Source organism: Anomalospiza imberbis, chromosome 1, assembly GCF_031753505.1.
Source record: "Anomalospiza imberbis isolate Cuckoo-Finch-1a 21T00152 chromosome 1, ASM3175350v1, whole genome shotgun sequence".
Taxonomy (NCBI): Eukaryota; Metazoa; Chordata; class Aves; order Passeriformes; family Viduidae; genus Anomalospiza; species Anomalospiza imberbis.
This window is the reverse complement of record NC_089681.1, coordinates 135,940,022-135,958,322: the sequence shown is the minus strand read 5'-3', so window position 1 is coordinate 135,958,322 and position 18,301 is coordinate 135,940,022. Positions and strand designations below refer to the sequence as shown.

General features: G+C 38.6%; 1 protein-coding gene across 3 annotated transcripts in view; it reads right to left on the bottom strand.

Moving 5' to 3' along the window:
• Window positions 1-705: 705 nt before the first annotated feature.
• The window catches only part of ACBD5 (acyl-CoA binding domain containing 5), a 30,350-nt gene continuing 12,754 nt past the window's right edge, over window positions 706-18,301 (bottom strand). For all 3 annotated transcript variants that reach the window (XM_068172197.1, XM_068172202.1, XM_068172211.1), the window contains 8 exons: window positions 13,594-13,731; window positions 12,665-12,865; window positions 11,862-11,968; window positions 9,589-9,865; window positions 8,029-8,228; window positions 6,426-6,476; window positions 6,031-6,140; window positions 706-2,680 (listed from right to left, as the gene is read on the bottom strand). In XM_068172197.1, the coding sequence (XP_068028298.1) occupies window positions 2,668-2,680; window positions 6,031-6,140; window positions 6,426-6,476; window positions 8,029-8,228; window positions 9,589-9,865; window positions 11,862-11,968; window positions 12,665-12,865; window positions 13,594-13,731 (1,097 nt within the window). In that variant the 3' untranslated portion in view covers window positions 706-2,667. The remainder of the gene's footprint in view (window positions 2,681-6,030; window positions 6,141-6,425; window positions 6,477-8,028; window positions 8,229-9,588; window positions 9,866-11,861; window positions 11,969-12,664; window positions 12,866-13,593; window positions 13,732-18,301) is intronic.

The window sequence follows — 18,301 nt, the reverse complement described above, 5'->3', positions numbered from 1 at the left end:
GCATAACTCACACAAACCAAGAAAGGAGGGTGGCTCCATCTCCTCAGCACCTGCTGTGCTACCACAGCACCAGAACAGAAGCAGCAGAGCCCTGAGGATGGAACAGCTGCACCAGGCACACACTTAGACCTGGCTCTGCTTCCATGCTCTCAGCTGAGCAGCTCTGAGGGGATGGAGTGTCTAATCGGGTTTGATTCAGAGCAAGCTTCTGCCTTTCAGGTGAAGCCTGATTTGCTGCAGGAAACCAGACTGATGTTTGCTTCTCAAGTGCAGTTTGGGGCTGGGTCTGGCCCTTTCCAGTGCTATGCAGAACTGATGAGGCTCCCAGCCTTCCTGCAGAGAGCACAGGCTGAAGCAATGTGTCCCAGGTCTGAGCTCCAGCCATCTGCTTATGCTACTGCCTCCACATCAAAGCTGTGTCTCTTTGCACCAGGGCAAATGATAAAAAACCAAAACAACCAGTTTTCCTTACCTTTAAGCTGAAATACCTGCCAACTAGAAACCTGTTCAAATTATGGTATGTTGAGATAGGCTCAGTTCTGAGTTACAACAAGTAACAAGTGGATTGTTAATCAAGTGATGTTGTTTTGTATTACAACTTTCAGGTTGTGACTGATTCGTCATGATGCAGCCAGCAGGCTCCTGTATACACAGCATCTGGTGTACAGCATTTAGGAAATATTAAATTCAAGATAAAATACAAAATATTAAGGGATTGATTTATTGAAATATGAATAAATAACAAGGGTAGTACAAGCCTACATTTATTTCAGGGAGAGGTTAACAATTAAGTACCTTTGGGAATGTCTGTCCCATCTCTAAGAGCTCGACCCCTACAAGTGACATGGTTCTGAGCTGTGGGAGGCACTCCAGGGTGGTTTGTCCTGGCAGAAGACATGCTACTTCAGGAGGCTGGGGTTTCATGTGACCTTTAAGCTTGAGTGTCCTCCCTGTATGATTTCTATCCCTTATGATAAGAAATCAGTCACTTTAGGGATTTTAAGCTCAGGCACAAAGGCTTCAGGTCCCAGCAGAACATCCAGGATAAGTTTTGTTCAAACCTGAGTTTTCAGTACGTCTCATGCCAAAACTCATGTCTGGCACATGAAACCATCTGCTTGTTACAGCAGTCTTCAAAGAGGTTACAGCTATTTTATTTTTAAATTCAGCTTTACAATAAGAAAATCAGAAGAGGGAAAATGTAACTAAAAAAAAATTCCACATAACTGAAAAACAAGATTAAAATTTCTCTGGTAAAACCAACATTAAATTCTGCGATTACATTTTTATACAGTGTAGCTTATATGAAAAATGTTTTCCAAACTATAAAATATTTTCAGGAAGGACCAAAAAAACTTTCCTTAAAAATTATTTGTAGGATGTAGTCCTGGTGGAAAATTAAAGCACATCAATAATGGTGAAATTTTTGAAGATTCAGAGCTTAACCATGGATTATGTTGTGATATAACTCTTCATAGCAAACTGTAAGTTTTCTGTTAAACCTAGTTTTAGTGCATTTGCATTTTCCAGAGATTTAGATAACTTATATATTAATTTATTTTAAAATTAAGTGCAAAGGATGCTTTTGTCAAGCAAACTTCACAAGGTTGTACCTCTATCTGTAAATGGCTCAATAAATATTCTGTGGGGGAAAGAAAAATATCAGCTCCAAAATTAGCTGAAAAGGTTTTTTTCTGAGAGGAAGTAGAAGGATAAGAAAGACATACCAGAATTGATATGTATCATGATGTGACTTGGGGAAAATCCACAATACATTAAATCTTACTTTAATTTAACTGCCAACAGAAAACTTTCAGTGCACTGAGCTTTTTAAAAGCTTAAAGCTAGACTTTCTGAGCTAGTTTTCATCTCATTTTAAAGCACCTTGTGCCTAAACTATGCATTTCAGTTAAAATAATCTGTTGTCAACAAGAATACAGTTATGAAAGTTAAAAAGATAAGGTGCAGCCTCTTTACAAGGATCCTTTGTACCACATGCTGTTTCCAAACTTGTATTTGACGGTCCCCCGTTATTAATGGCTCCTTCAGGATATATACAGATTGCCAAATCTTCTTTACAATTTTACAGGATAAATGAAGGATTCAACTTCATTTCTGACCAATTTATATGGAAATTGCCCCACACTAGTTTAGCAGCAAAAATAGCAAGTTGAATTCCTCAGAGCTATATTATATTTTTCCAACAGCTTACAATGTATTAAATTTATACTTTTTTAGAGCTTTCACCTGGTAATATGTAATGCTGTGGAAGAACAGGCAGGGGCGAGACTGTAAAATTATTTCAATGTTAAAGTGACAGTTTTACGTATTTTTCATTTATTCTTTTACAGAGATGTTATTCTCTTCATCAACTGACATCAGCAAGGCCAGTAATTACTGAAGGCCCATCCACAAGCACATTCCAAAATAATTATTGTTCATATGGTGCTGAGGATGGAATTATTAAATTAATTTGTTACCTCAGAGCTCTGACTCATTCAAGTTTCAATAATATTAGTCCTTAAACATTTAGCTCAAAGGTAGTACAAAATATTACTGTAACATAAGGAAGATCATCCCAAATTCTGAGATTCTATGAGAATTCAGACTTCCTTTGATTTCCAGGGCCATCTTCTCCTAGAAGTCCTTAAACATAGTCATGAGTTCTCAGTTCAGTTTTCTAGAAGAGGAAACAAATAAATTAGTTTAATGTACCTTCACATATGAGATGATTTTTCATTTGTCTAAACAAACAAATCAATTAAGGTTACATGTGAAAGGTTTCCATTCCAATAAAACACAACAGGGCTTCAAGACACCCGAAAATTTGCCCTCTTACACCAAGGAGTAGAAAATTCACTAAGAATTTGGAACTGCACATGGAATTCCACAGAAAAATCCCTGACCCTGGTTCAGTGGTGTGCTAGCTCAGGGAGAGCAACACTTAAGAGCTGCTTTCCCCATGACTCCATAAAACTTAAAATTAGAGGGTTCTAAAATCATGAGCTGAACCTAGACAACTTTTACTATTATGAAAATACATTTCTATCTGTGTTTAGGGCCCTTAGGATTCAGGTTTTCAAGCCTTCTTGGTGAAGGCTCCAGTATGAGTACCCAGATTTTCAGCATTAAGTTCCCCATAAAGGAACTGGGGACAGGTTAAGAGGTGCTGGGATGGAGCTGAGCTACCTCAGCCCAGGGACAAGAGCTAAACACAAAGCTCTTGGTTACAGAAGGCTGTTCCTCCACCAGTTACATGGAATTTGCTACACTTGCAGAAGAGCTTAGAAGTCAAGGCTCCACAGCTGCAGCACGAGAGACTGCATGGTAGCAGAGACTCATGGTTTCTGCTGCAGGGACAGTATGCATAATTTAAAACTAAAAGTACACAGACAGGGTCAATGCAGGCACTGTGAACAGCTATTGCCTAAGAACTCACACACCTTGCCTAAGAGCACAAGCTGAAACTGGCCACAGGACAGGAGAAAAGGACTCATTTTGCAATTCCGTTTTCTCACTGAGTGTACTTGATCAGCTTCCTACGCATTGTTAAAGGAGATAGCACTCCAGATAGAAACATGCTGCAGAAGCACATAGTCCTTAAATTCTGCCTGTGAGTAGACTTCAGAAACAGAGAGAAAAGCTCAAGAACACAGGAAATTCTTTAGTTGTTTCTGTTATTGAAGGTCATCAATACATGAAGGAGTAAACAAAACATGGGACTATGCTATCTCGGTGTTTCACACCAACACTGATATTACCACTGCTACAAATCCTGGTGTCCAAAACTCAAAACAGAATGTTGAAAAACAAGCATTTGGCAATGAACCACAAGAATCATTCCAAGACTGGGAAACAATTTTAAAATGAGATTCCAGTAGCTCCATTTGTTAGGTTTAAGCAAGAGATTATGAGATGACCTGGTGATAGCAAAAAAGTAACCATAGAAAATACATTACAGGCTCTTTGTTAACTGCATAAAGATACAGGAAAATCCAATGGATGCAAACTGAAGCTGGTCAAATCCAAACTAAAAGCAATGTACCATGTGTTTATTCATCAAAGCAGTGAATTACTAGGACAATACACTAGAAAGATTGCTGGAAAGGGTGCTTTTCTAAAAACTGATTTCTGTCTGAATCTGTGGCTGGATTGAGGGTGCTACAGAGGTCAGAAGAGATGATCAAAAAACATTTTCAAGAACAGCACACTGTTCACAGAGAGGGAGAGAACACAGCCATGCAAGAGCAATTAGCAGAACACTGAAGTTCATAGAAGCTTCAAGTAAAATATTTAAATAGTTTCGATTTAAAACACTGCAACTTTGTCCTTGCTGACAAGGAAATTTCCATTTACTAGTGCAAAGAATTAGCAAAATGTGCATAACTGCCTGAAAGCCTTAGTACTGCAATCTCTGGTTGCATCAGACAGTGCAGCAACACTGATGCTGCTGGCAGCTCTGAGCCAGGGGAGCTCCCTGGCAGATTTGCAGCCTTTGTGGGTGCTGTATTGTTTACAAAGCCATGGGCTGGGCCCAAAGAGCAATGATCAATGACAGGAGTGTACTTGGAGGCCGGTAATTAGTGGTGAATGCCAGGGGTCGATTCTAGAGCCAATCCTGTTTAACACCTTTAGCAAGGGCCTGGATGACAGGCAGAGTGCACCCTCAGCAAAGCTGCAAATTACACAAAACCGGGAGTGGCTGATATGCCAGAGGGTGGTGCTGCCATCCAGAGGGACTACAGCTGGCTGGAAAAAAGGGCTGACAGGAACCTTATGAAATACAACAGGGGGAAGCACTTAGTCTGGCACCGTTTGGAGAAACTACTCCAGGCATCAGTATGTGCCTGCTGGGAGGCAGCTTGGCAGAAAAGGATCTAGGCATCCTGGTGGACACCACGTTGAACATGAGCCAGCAAAAAAGGCCAGTGGTGTTACAGGCTTCCTTTCCAACATTATCCCTTCCTGCATTATCCCTTCCAACACGGTGAGCAAGGTGATCCTTCCTCTCTATTCAGCACTGGAGAGGCCACACCAGGAGTGCTCTGTCTGCTTCTGGTTACAAGAGAGACACGGACAAACTGCAGAGAGTCCAACAAAGGGCCATGAAGACGATTAAAGGTCTGGAGCATTTCTGAGGAAACGCTGGCACAGGTTGCCTAGGGAGGTGGTGGAGTTTCCCTCCTTGGAGATCATCAAAAGCTGCCTGTACACAGTCCTGGGCAACCAGCTTCTAAGTGTCCCTGGCTGAGCAAGGATGTTGGACCAGATGACCTGCAGAGCCTTCCTTCAACCTCAGCCACTCTGTGTTTGTGTGATTCACCACAGGAGAGAAAACTATACCATGAAAACTAGCAAACATTAAAAAGCTAGAGCAAATTCAGCTAATTCTCCTAAGATCCACACACATGCAAACTCTGCAGTCTGACAGAGGAAAAAAATGTAAAAGTCAAGAGCATACTAAGCTAACAGAACCAGGTGTGAGGCTGAAGGAAGTAGACAGTAAGTAGAGAACACTCACTTGACCTTCTGATGCTTCGAGAGCTGAGAAAAGGCAAGAGAACAACTGCCCTTCAGCTGAAGGAAGTCAAGGTAGATGTTACAAAAATATCATAGTAAGGTACTACTAGATATAAAATATAGGTGACAGCACTTTACAAAGGATATGATAGGAAAAAAAAATCTCATGGCACAAGGGGACTAGGAAGCCCAGAAGCAGTGAAAATGGCTCAAGAACATATGAGGAGTGGGAGGATCAAAGAATGTTATGGAGATGCTTCCAAGCTATCCAGCCTCATCCACTTGTGCATGCTCGAAATTATGTATCCTGCATCATATTTCATAGATTTAACATAAATTGCCACATATAAAGCATACTACATATAAAGTCAAATTAACCAGTACTTTCTCATACTGACAAACTTCCAAGGCAAAGTATTTTCTGTCCTGTCTAAATAGCATGATAATATTACCTATTGGTTTAAACAGGTGACACACAGTGTATTTGTTCTATTGAATGCACATCTTTACCTTCGCTTTCTTTGGTGATACACATGTACCAACCACTGGGCAATAAATGGCCATACAATAGCAAAAGCTAGAATACCAGGAGAAATTTCAAAGGGCCACCATGATGGTTTCTAAGGAAAAACAGAAAAAAATTCCAGTGAGCAATCTGTGTGCACATATTGAATACCACCTGTATACTTCTCATCACTTCAAATGCTACAGTACCAAAGAAAATAATAGTAAGACCGTAAGAAAAGATTAATCTATGAAGTAATTTCCTCAGACAGATTATTTTTTATCTCCTAGTCAAGGAAGAGACAGTACAAAAAGCATATACCAAGAGCTAGAGATAAAATATTCAAATTAATCTTTTTTCACAGTTCACACTTTTTACACATCATAAACCAGTATTTTACCTTGACAGAGGAGGCGTGCTGGTAATTTGACTGTAGTGTTGCAGATTTTGCCTTTAAATACAAAAAAAGGCTCTTAAGTATAAAATAAGGAAACTGGAATTAAAATTTTTCTTCTTCACAAAACAAGAATATGAGGTTTTTCATCTTGTGATGTCTTTGCAATCTGTATATATCACAGTTTAATGCACAGAACCACCCCCATGTGACCCCACACAGCTGCTAACTTACCTCTCATGTTTCCACTACTCTTTATAGTAATTTTATCACTTCTCTGTGTCTTAGAAAATGAATCAGTGTCACTTACTGGACCTCATTACAGTTTTTGAAGGCTCCCCTGCTCAACTTGTCATTGCAACTTTCTCAGCTCTGGTCTAGTCCCAGTTCCAACCCAGAGCAGAAATCGCCGCAGCATGATTTGCCTGCTTGCATGTCTCAACACCAGTCTATATACTAAGGTCAAAAACACTGTTTCAGTTTGCCCTGGGCTACAGCTACAGGCATGTCTAACAACATAAAGGAAAGAGAATACTCCATTCCATGTCTTCCAGGCAATCCTGAAAATGGAAGTAACAGAATCTTTTCAAGACTATTCCCATACACTATTGTGGTGCTTCCACAAAAGCAAAGTAGCTGCTTTTCTAGGTCTTTCTTAATTTAGGTAAACATGAAACAGAAGCTTCTGTTTCTCCTTAGGTAAGGACAGCACGCACAGCATGAACTGCTGAGGAAGAATCTTTTACTACTTAAATTGCTCAGGCAAAGATAGAAAATCAATCTGTATTTAACCAAACATTAGATTCTTGAATATCTGTGATGCAGAAAAAATCCTTTTCTAAGACTGCCTTAGATTTGGAGTATGTGCATCCCATAGGATATTGCTTGTACAGCTTGCTCATTCTCATGCAGATCAAAATATATCAGCAAGTCAAACAAAACCAAACATTTTCAGGTTACTGTTTCACCTATATTCACAACATGTTCTACTGAAACAGAAAGAAAAATGACATAGTGTATCAATAACATTTACACTTGCTTAAGAGTTCTATTGGCTGGATGAGGACATGATGTATGACAATAAATGTAGATATAAATTATGTGTATGTTTCCAATAAAGCTGGATTACTTCACGAGGAAAGAAAGCTATGAACAATCAAGTCTTTTGCTATCTCAAAAATGGAATCTGAAGTTCTGCCTGTGAACATTTACCATCTGAAAGATTAAGATAATTTCTCACTTTCTTTGAAAATGCTTTGAATTCTCTGGGATCATGCACTAATAACATTAACTGTGGAGTCTCCATATAACCCATGTAATGTGTATCAATAACTATGGTCAAGATCAGTCTGATCAGAAATCAGTGAAATAACAGAAGGGTAATTTCTAGGTAAAAAATGCATGTTTTTGCTTACAAGTATCAGAGTTACAAATTGTGCTCCTAAGAGTAGGTACCAATAGGAAATCTTAAGTTGGACTCAAGTACAGAATGTGACTGAAATGTCTTTACAGTTTAAGAAAATATTGTCAAAAATTTTAACCTGAAAAAGCACAAAACTATCCAAGGACATTTAATAAAAGGCGATGAAAAAACTCCAAAGAATAGTACCTGTGATGCTGCAACAGCCTCCAGCATATGCAGCCTCTGCAGGACATTCTGCATGTCCTCCTGCAGCCGCATCAGCACCACTGCAATCTGCTCATTGAGGCTTCCCTGCGGGCCTCTGTCGGAGCCCCAGCGCTCGCCATCCCCTCCACTGCCCATCTGGCCACCCTGGGAACCATCTCCTAAAGGCTGAAGTCTATGCCCTGTTGTGAGGGAGGAAAAACAGAAACACAAAATGGGCTACAGCTCTACTGAAAATGTTTAACAGTTCAGTTTTCTTCCTCAGTTTTCACCCAGGAGTGTGGTACTCCTTGTCACAGGCTATACTCAGACAGTTCAGCAGCACTGCGAGGTCACTGAAATGTCATCTGAGATGTTTCCCTACAGCCTTAGTGTGACAGTATCATTCAAATTCCTAGAACTGCAAGAACATTTACAAAAAGTTATTAGCACAAACCAGTCAAGTTCAGCAGTAAATTCTGCCCTAGCAAAATGTAAGATCTGTCTTAGTATGTGTTTTAAGTTTGGCAAAGTCTCCAGCTAGAAAACAAAGATCACTGGAATACAGTGAAGAGAAAAGATAATTACTTGAAATTGACAATACTCCCTTAAACTAGATATGACTACCATTAACTAGCCTGTTGTTTCTGCCTGTAAGTTGCAAACTTTAATAAAACAAGAGAGAGGAGAAGGGACAGTTAACTATAGTATGTTCTTCATAATAGTTTTCAACATAAATGTTTTATTTGGATATTTTTAGTTCTTCTATCTGATTACTTATAGGTGCTACATAAAAAAGATGCTATATATAAATAAAACACTTTCTGCCTTTTTTTGGTTTTACAAGAAAAACTAATTTTATCCTTGACTTTACAGATCATACCACTGGAATATGGTAAAACTGATTTTATCCTTGACTTTACAGATCATATCACTGGAATATGGCAAAACTGATTTTATCCTTGACTTTACAGATCATACCACTGGAATATGGTAAAACTGATTTTATCCTTGACTTTACAGATCATATCACTGGACTATGGTGTTGCTCGTAGATGATGCTATTAGAAGTGTTAGGGAATTTAAAAGCACAGACGTCCAACATAAACTGAACATCTGGGCTATTACGTGATTAAGAACCATTAAGTTTTAAGAATCATAATGGACAGTATCAGAATCACTCAAAGGTGTGGCTAACATTCCAATTATATACAAAACAATATGACACTGGCATCTTTCCATGGCCTTCCATGGTTTCAAATAAACCACCACAGAGATATAAATGCATATGTATTTCACAATAAGTATGTAACTTCTAAAGAAGCTCCTCTCAGACACAGACTGGTTTTGAGGATTACATTTCCAAAAACCCAAGTGCCGTAAGCAGCAGCTGGAGTATAAGTCACCCACTGTAATAGGCATTTTGTTATCTATTTTTATTGTGAAGAGCAGGAGCACTATACACATGACTGTCCCAATGGACGGTGCTGACAGGTGCTTCTCAGACAGCAGTAATTTATGGCAGTGAAAAGAGTGGGAAACACAAATGCAGGGTCACAGTACCTCTCCCTCTTCTGACACTGTAGAAATCTGCTTTTTCTCCACCTTTTTTCTCCTTGTGAGGACCCCCATTACTGGCTTTGCCATCTTCTCCTCCACATTTGACTTCACCTTGTTCTTCAGCTACTCCCTCTCCAGTATTTCCAGGATGGAGATTCCCGTAAGTCATGCAAGTGCGCCTTGGAAAATCCGTATTTTCTAACAGAGGACTGTGATCTACATCCAAGAAATGCGATGAATGCTTTAAAGATCCTTTAGCTGATGTGATCATCTCCAAGGGCTACAAATTAACATTAGCAAGTAAGTAAATTCTGTAAAATATGACAGTTAAACATTAAAAATGAAAAAAATATCATCTTTACTTTCACATTAAGAAAATACTTTGCCCAGAATTAAGACTTCTTTTAAGAGGAGAGTTGTTTTCCTGTAGAATATACTTATTATTTTCTAAATGTTATTTCCAGATTGAGAAGACATTTCAGGCAAATCTCACAATAGTTGATACCACAGGAATTTCTTTAGACATTTCCAACATACACTAATATTCAATAATTACTAAAATAGGACATTAACATCTAAAACCATTCCATTTTCCCCTGTAAAACTGGCTTTGCTTCCTAGACAGTGAAACAGCCTCTCCCCTTGAATTTGGGAGCCATGTCAGAAGGCCCATGCTGTCAGCAGCCCTGGGCAGGCAGTGTTTGCACTCAGAGCAAAGACAGCATGCAGCTTATCACCAGTCTGCTCCAAACAGCTTGGCTGCACCTGCACCTCACACCAAACAAAGGAAAGGTGGAGTATTCTATCGACTTCTCACTCAAAACTGGTGGTACTGCAGGAAGACAGTAAAAAAGGATGACACAGGTGCTCTTCAGGTTCTGCACTGGGGCTGTCTTGGTGGGTGGTTCAAGCAGCCCTTGGCACAGGGCAGGGACAGGCCCTTGCACAAGGATACGCTGAAGAAGACTGGGGACCTCAGTCAGCCGAAAAAGAACTTCATGGAGAAGTCAAAATAACCAAAAGGAGGGGCAGTGAAATGGAAACTGCTGCCCAAATTTGTAAAACAGCAGTTCTGGATCATCAGAACTGAAGGGCAGACTGCTGGCTACATCTTTTCCAAGAAACAGCAGTATTTATTTCTTTAAGTGAACCTCTTCTAGTTTGAACTGATTGACCTGTAGTTCTACCTGTGTATTTCTTTACATATACCTAAACATTTGTTATTTTGTGCAAAACTAGAACTTTCCTCATGCAGGTTGGGAAACTCTGACAAATTATCCACCCACTTCAATTAAAGAATCTCTAACAAGCTTGAACAATACACAAGGTTGGGAAATCAGCTAGATAGGACAGTTTGCATTGCAGCACTTCTATCAAATTACATTTCCCAACATGCTTCATTACTGGGTAGAATTTTGATTTGTTAAAATGAATTCCCTACAGTCTCAGGAAAAAGCCAGACAAGAGAATGATTTGAGTGCTTCTGGCCTTTCTGATCTCAGGCACCATTCACACATTTCTCTCTAGAATCGGGAAATGAGGTTTCTGAGTACAACCTACAAAGCCCACACTTAACCTGTGCCTCTGAAGGAGATCTAGGCCAGAAAGCCAACAAAGATTACAGTTATGAGTAGTAATCAGCAGGAGCACAAATCCAGTCAAAACTATGGCAGCACAGTTGGTGCTCACCTTTTATAGGGAAGTCAGAGGGGTACATTATGACTGAAGAGAATACAAGAGAACACAGAAATCCTTGTAATCCCCCACTTCTTTGGACCTAGGTCACTTGCAGGCACTGGCCTACAGGCCACTTGCTAACACTTATTCTTTATTTATTCTAAGAAACAAATGCAGAAATCATCAGGCCAGAAAAAAGGCAAGCAAAAAGTGAATTGTAACAAAGTTACTTCCCATTTGTTAAAAATAGCTGAATTCTGGTCCGTACATGTTATGAGACCCTACATTAATTTGTGGACACGGACCTTAGTTTCTTTATACTGTTTTTTCTTTTTTGACAATTGTTTCTTTGTATTGTTATTTTTGAAGCCTTCTCCACACATAACTTCTTTGAGGGCTTCAAGGCTTTTAGTTTAGCAGTAACCAAGTTGTAAAATGCTGGCAATGAAAGGAACAAACCCCTCTAGTTCAAACAGAAGAACAGCATGCATGAGCCACATCATTCACCTCTGCATATCCACATTCACTTGACTGAGAGGAACCTATTAAAAAATCAGCATACCAGCTTCAAAATACACCCAGGAATACTAAACCCCTACCTCTTCTAGTCCAAGCTGCTCCATAGAGTCACAATAAACTTCACTGTCTGAATCACTGGTTAAGTGCTGAGCTGCTGAGATCTCTTCAGTATTCTCTTCACTTGCACCTGCAGGGAAAGAGGGATAGCACACATGGTTTGTAAATGTGAGCCAGTTGAGCCAACCCTGGCAAAGACTAGAGCAATGAGTTAAAATGTGTAGGTGAGCATCAATTCATGACCCTTCTATCTACAACTGTCATTCTAAACTTCGATTCTGAATAAAGATGTTTTATTAATTTAGGAATTTAGAAAATCTTTACTAGTAGGAAAAGTATACTTCATAATTTTAATTTTGCCTTTTTCATTATGCTTTCCTTCCTAAGCTCAGTATAAAGCAGTTTTCCCTAAAGTATTAAAAATATAAATTCAGATCCCAGTTTCAATGAACTGGCATTTATAAAATGTTTAGCTTTTCAGAATGATAAACCAGATATAGGTGATTTTTGTTTAACTACAAATTCACTTTCAAAGGCAAATAGTATCTGCATAGGTAGCATAATGATATTACAAGAAAACACTTATATTTCTGTGGGTTTAGGCCTCTCTTGTCTCTGAATTCCTCTCTCTTTCTGTAAGAGATACTAAAAGAAAGCCTTATTTTTAACTGGAATTAATTAATTTGTTTTAGTATTCTGTCTTCAGATTTCTGCAACTGAAAGACACTATTGCTGGTCTCTGAATCCTGGGATTAAGCTTTCAAGAAAAGAGTATTTTTCATTAAAAACATGTGCAAATGAAAGCATGGTCTTGAAAGGACAATACCTTGGTGAGCAGCGTTCTGAGCTATTTCTAGGCTTGGCTCAATTTTATTTGTTTCTTCTTCTGGGTTCAAGCCATTCAAGGCAGATTTGGTCTGGATGCCATTCTGCATATCTGGGATAAATCTGTCTTTGTAACAGCCATTACTAACAATAACTTCCAAATCCTTAGCAGCTGCTGTTTCAGGTTTCACATTCTTATAATCTGTAAAAGAAAATAAAACTTTGCAAAGAGAAAGCTCTATACCTAATAGCTCCAACCATATTTTTTCAAGCAGCTAGCTTACTAATGGACTGTATGCGTAATGTATCTGCAGAACAAAAAATGCTCCTATATCCCCATTTATATGGATTGTTCTGTTCTTGTAAAAAGCATAAAGAGCAGATACTTAAAACATAAGTAAGTAAATATAAAGTAGGTGTCTCTTCAAAACTAAATAATAAGCCTAATGTCCTTGGAGGACATGTGTATAGAATTTTAAATATGCTATTTCATTTGGGCTTCACTAGATGCTGTTATTTCAGCATCCAGTTCTTTATGGACCCTCTAAATGAATCTTACTTAAAGGTCTGTTTTATTTTCTCTGAAGAAAAAACAGTAATTTTCAATTCTACTCTTACAGGCCATGTAGTCATTCATAGCTCTTACAAAGAAGCACTGGCAACAAAACCCAAAACAATGCAGGGTACAGATATTTAGAAAACCTTTTGACAGAACTTGCTAGGCAAGTCAATAATCATATGGCGTAGCTCACCAATTTGTACTAGTTTTAATTCTTACAGCCTAGGTTGAAACACAGGCATCTTTCACATATGCATTCACAAGTATTTCCATCTAATTCCCTTGAAAAAGCATTCATGCTACTTCGGTATTTTCTGCCACTTAGGTGGCTAAGAACAACTCTGTGACACACACTGGTCCAGAAAACTTACCCTTTCCATTTATCTGCACTTCTTTTTCTTCCTCTTCACGAAGCCCTTCTTCTTCTGATTCTGCTCCACTATCGCTGCTTTCAGCTTTTCCATTTACAGCTTTTATATTTGGAGTGGAATTCATAACATTACTAAGGTCTAAGAAAAAAAGCAAAGAAAAAAAGATTTATTTTAAAGGAAACAACATACACCACCACTACCACCCCCAAAACTATCAGTCACAGTTCTACAAAAGTAGGTCCATATTAGAAGATGTGCCAAATAATGGCAGCTTATTTCTGTAAGCTTTTTATTAATTGGTTTAATGTTTCTCTTTTGTGGCCTATCACTGAGTGCCTGACTGCTGGTGCAGATATTCTCAATGACTCTGAGGCAGCCCCCAGGGAAGAGACTGCAGCCACTTAGAGGAGGAGTCTCAGACCAAGCCTATTACTGTATTTAAGTTACAGCTGCAGCTGGGACTGATGTGGCCATGTTCTTTTAAACCCAGAAATCACTGTTTTATCAGAATTTCCCTTTTGGGCTGAAATGCTTCAAACCTACTGACAGTTCAGAGGCAAATCTTGAAACATTATATTCAGTTATGTGAACAACAGAATTCTGAATAAGGTAAATACAATATTCCACACATCTTCTGCTGTAATTTAGGCAGATGCAAAATATGGTAAGATGACTCACATTTATACAGATCATTACCTAACAAATGACACATGAAAATAAATTCCCTGATTTCAGTGAAAAAGTTGATGAAATTGATATAGACACTAAGCACTTTTTTCATAAATATTTAAAGAAACAAATATTGAAATAGACAAAGTAACTACTAAATCCTTGTTTTCCACATCTTTGATCACTCCAAGGATCACAATTTACTGTAACCATACAAAAAACTGAAAGGTAAAGATTCATTAAAAAGATGAAGTATATAAAAGACAATTCTACCATCTCCTGTAAAAAAAAGTTATGGTCAAATACATCCTGATGCTCATTTAAGCCTCCTATGTTAGGACAGGGTACAAAGGTATAAAGAGTGGACGTTTCTGTGAGACACTTGCACAGATTACATGTTGGCTCCAAGGCTGAAATCTGACTCTTTTAATTGTCACCACAGCATTTCATTTGCATAATTTCTACATTCCCTTGTCAGAACCTTGAAAGATTTATTCTCATACGTAGGATTAACATTAAACTGCAAAATAATATCCAATTACACTGGAGTTGCCAAACCAGCTTCACTACTTTCTCTGCTGCATGGTAATTTAAAGCTAAGGCTTTTTTCTACTTTAACCTTCCAATGAAGAGCCTTCCCACATTTCTCTAGTTTCCAAGCTTATCCACAGCACTTTAAAAAAAGAAAAAAAAGGTAAAATAACTAATTGTATAGTAACAATGAATATGTTAAATATTAAGTTCACCTTAGTTTTATTGCAAGGTAATGTTTCTGTGGGCACCCTGCATCACTGCTTTGGACTGATTTAATCCATCTCTTTATCTGAAGATTAAAAAACCCCTACGTTATTGTAAAATGAGAATTGGAAAAGCAATTGTCTGTCTTGTATACCACAAGAATATAAGCACCTGCTCATTTTCTCCTCATAGAAGGTCACTACTTATTTGCATGGAAATTTGCTTCACAAAAGAGAAATCCCAACATAGTCCCATTTTTTTTCTCACAAGTGTGTTTCATGAATTGCGAATCCCAGTTCTCAAGATGTTTTTCTGAGAAGCAGCAGCATAAGAAGGATAAGGCAGCAGTTATGTCCTCCCAGCATGAGCATTAGGCACAGACACAGCCCCCTTGGCACCGTAAGGCACCCGTCACCTTTCCCTTTAACAACATGGGGGTGGGGACACAATCATCCATGTGTCCTGTCCTACCCTGCCGTGGGAGTAAACAGGAAAGACAAGACCAGGAGGAACATTGAGCTGTGAAGGGGAATTTAAACTGTGAAGCTCCTCACCCTACCTACCAAAGATACTGCAAAAAGCCCCAGGTACACCAGAAGGCTTTTATTAAGATTTACTTACTTTCTTTTTGAAAGGAATGTTTCTGAACATTCAAGCATGTTCTTTCTTCACTTACTTGCAGTGAGAAGATTATTCATTTGGGGAAACTTCTAAGTGATCTTAAACATGTATTTAAATTAAGAGGAGGAACTGAAAGAATGTATCAACAGTTACAGATTTATGGTATCATATCACAGGACACCTGAATAACTGAAATCCGTCAGGATCATATTTTTTTCACTAAGTCATTCTTAGCAACAGTGCTCCCAAAGAGCACAAAGAGGCATTGCTTTGATGCACACTTTAAGAACACAACTCTGTATAGAGTTTGGCCACCTGAAATGCCAGGCCTAATTCTGTGCTTTTCCTCAGAACCCTTACACTGCTATCCTCATCAGGTCCATCCCCAGTTGGTTTTACTACGGGGTAAAGCCACAGTTGGCTGCCATTCTCGTTGCTCTGAGTATCTGCTAAGGAACCAGACATGATGGTCAATCATCAGCTTAATCCTGGGGATGACAGGTTTAAAGACTAAGCAGAACCAGCTAGCAGTGACTTCTACATCCCCTGCCAGTAGGTTAATGGCTGTTCCCTGAGGAACTTACATTCTCAGTGCAAATGACACAAGTTAAGCAAGCTTTTAAAACCTTACTTGTTTTGTGCTAATCCCACCCAGCCACCCCTCCACCCTTTATTTTATCTACTCACTTCAGCTGCATGCAAAATGTTAGAAGCTTTTTCTGTTGCCCTACTTTAGATACTGTAGAATTCCTCTTGGTTTATTATTTTCATCTCACTACATACAACATCAAACTGCGAGATTTGTGACAATTTTTTAAATCAAAGCCGTACTGCTTTTTAGCCATAGAAGGAATTCTATTCTGCAAAGGCCTGGGGTGTGAGTTTGGGGTTTTTAATGCTCATAGTAGGAGCTGTGTAACAGTAACAACTTGAAATAGAAAGATTTGACCAAAAAAAAAAAAAAAAAAAAAAAAGCAAGATGGAAAGGACGTGAAGAGCAAACATGCAGCTTCTCTACAAGCTTTCACCAGGTGTTTATTTTCTAGTATCAGCTCTATTATTAAGGGATTTTCTACAAGCCATTCTAAATATATTTCTTTAAAGGCATCACTACAATTCTCCTCAATGACCTGCATAATGGGTCTAAGTTTCTCAAAAGTAAGTATGTGATTTTTAATTCTTCACATATTTTGAGGCCATATTTGTTACCCAGATGGGAGTTCAGAGCTTAAATGCCTTTGTAGATCTGCCCCAGCTTGAAGGTCATTTGACAGAGAACGTTGCCTAGCAGGTTTTTCTCAAATGCCTTGTATTTTTGTTTTATGAACAGCCGTGTAATTCTTATACAAAATTAACATGCACTGCTGGAGCTGTACTGATGGTTAGCCCAGTACACCATAGTATCATCCTCACACAAGTTCCACAGCCTCTCACATGCTTTGAAAATACCAGTGACCAGGAACCAGTCTGCAACAGCACATGAGAGACATGATAAAACTTTTAGCTAGCTGTGTACACCCTCACTGTTTAATAAAAATTACATGTTTTCATGACATACCATAACTTTATTATCTGCTCAATAGCAGGAAAATCTTAACCACTAGAAGATTATTTCCATGACCTACACTTGTATCACCTTGTGTAGGGATCTCCCTGCACACCTGTGTTTATGTTAAGTCTCAAGGAGTCTATATGCTGTACAAAGTTGTTTTCATCATCAGGTAACAGTAATTATTTTCTAGCCATCACCCCTCGATGTTTCATGCTTGTTACTGATCCAAGTAGGCTCCCTACTTCAATTCCAAGTTTGTGCAACCATGTTCTGCCATTTCCAATACACTTGGTTACACAAATCCCCACCTCATTTTGAAACTGATGTACCAAATACTGCAAGGAGTGGTGCCTGCATGAGACACGAGGGGTACATGCAAGCATCTGGGAGCAATAAGCTCTTCAACTAGAACAAGAGTTTCTATTCCCTCATTTCCTTGCATTCTTTTAAATACAGGACACTGTATTAAAAAGACATCTATATCACTATATTAAAAAGATATTTGCTTCTTTGCAAAGAAAATTTCTGAGGGCCTATCCTGGTCTGTAACATCTGTTCTACACTAGTCAAACAAGCAGCTATCACAAATAAAAAGAGATTTCTATTTAGAAGAGTCTGTCAGAAATACAGACTGAAAAATCTGAAAGTCTTTACTTTAACTACCATGGTTTTATTTCTTTTAAATTTAAGTGCATTAGGTGCAAGTTCTCTGACAAATGTACACCCTAAGCACACATACTGGGGCAGCCACATCTCCCTCCATATAGTTTTCCTTTTTTCCAGTCTGGTTTAGTCCTCCTAAACTTTACTGTAACAGAAAAAGCCTCTCCTCATTTTTATTTTTCTTTTAATATACTCCAAAAGACTACAGCCTTGTTTTGCCAGCATTCCTCTCTCTGCTTATGTGCTTTTCAAGCTGTTACACTCCAAGAGATGCTTCTGTATTTAACTTAAAAAAATTCATCAACAATACTCACATCTTTATTTACCATTAATAAACATTAAAACAATAGTCTGTGGATAAGAACAAACACAGGAAACAGCAACTTCTCAGACATTCATATTAACTTGCAAGTACAGTATTTAGGATTACTGACTAGTCATCCCAGATCTTTACACTTTTCCATA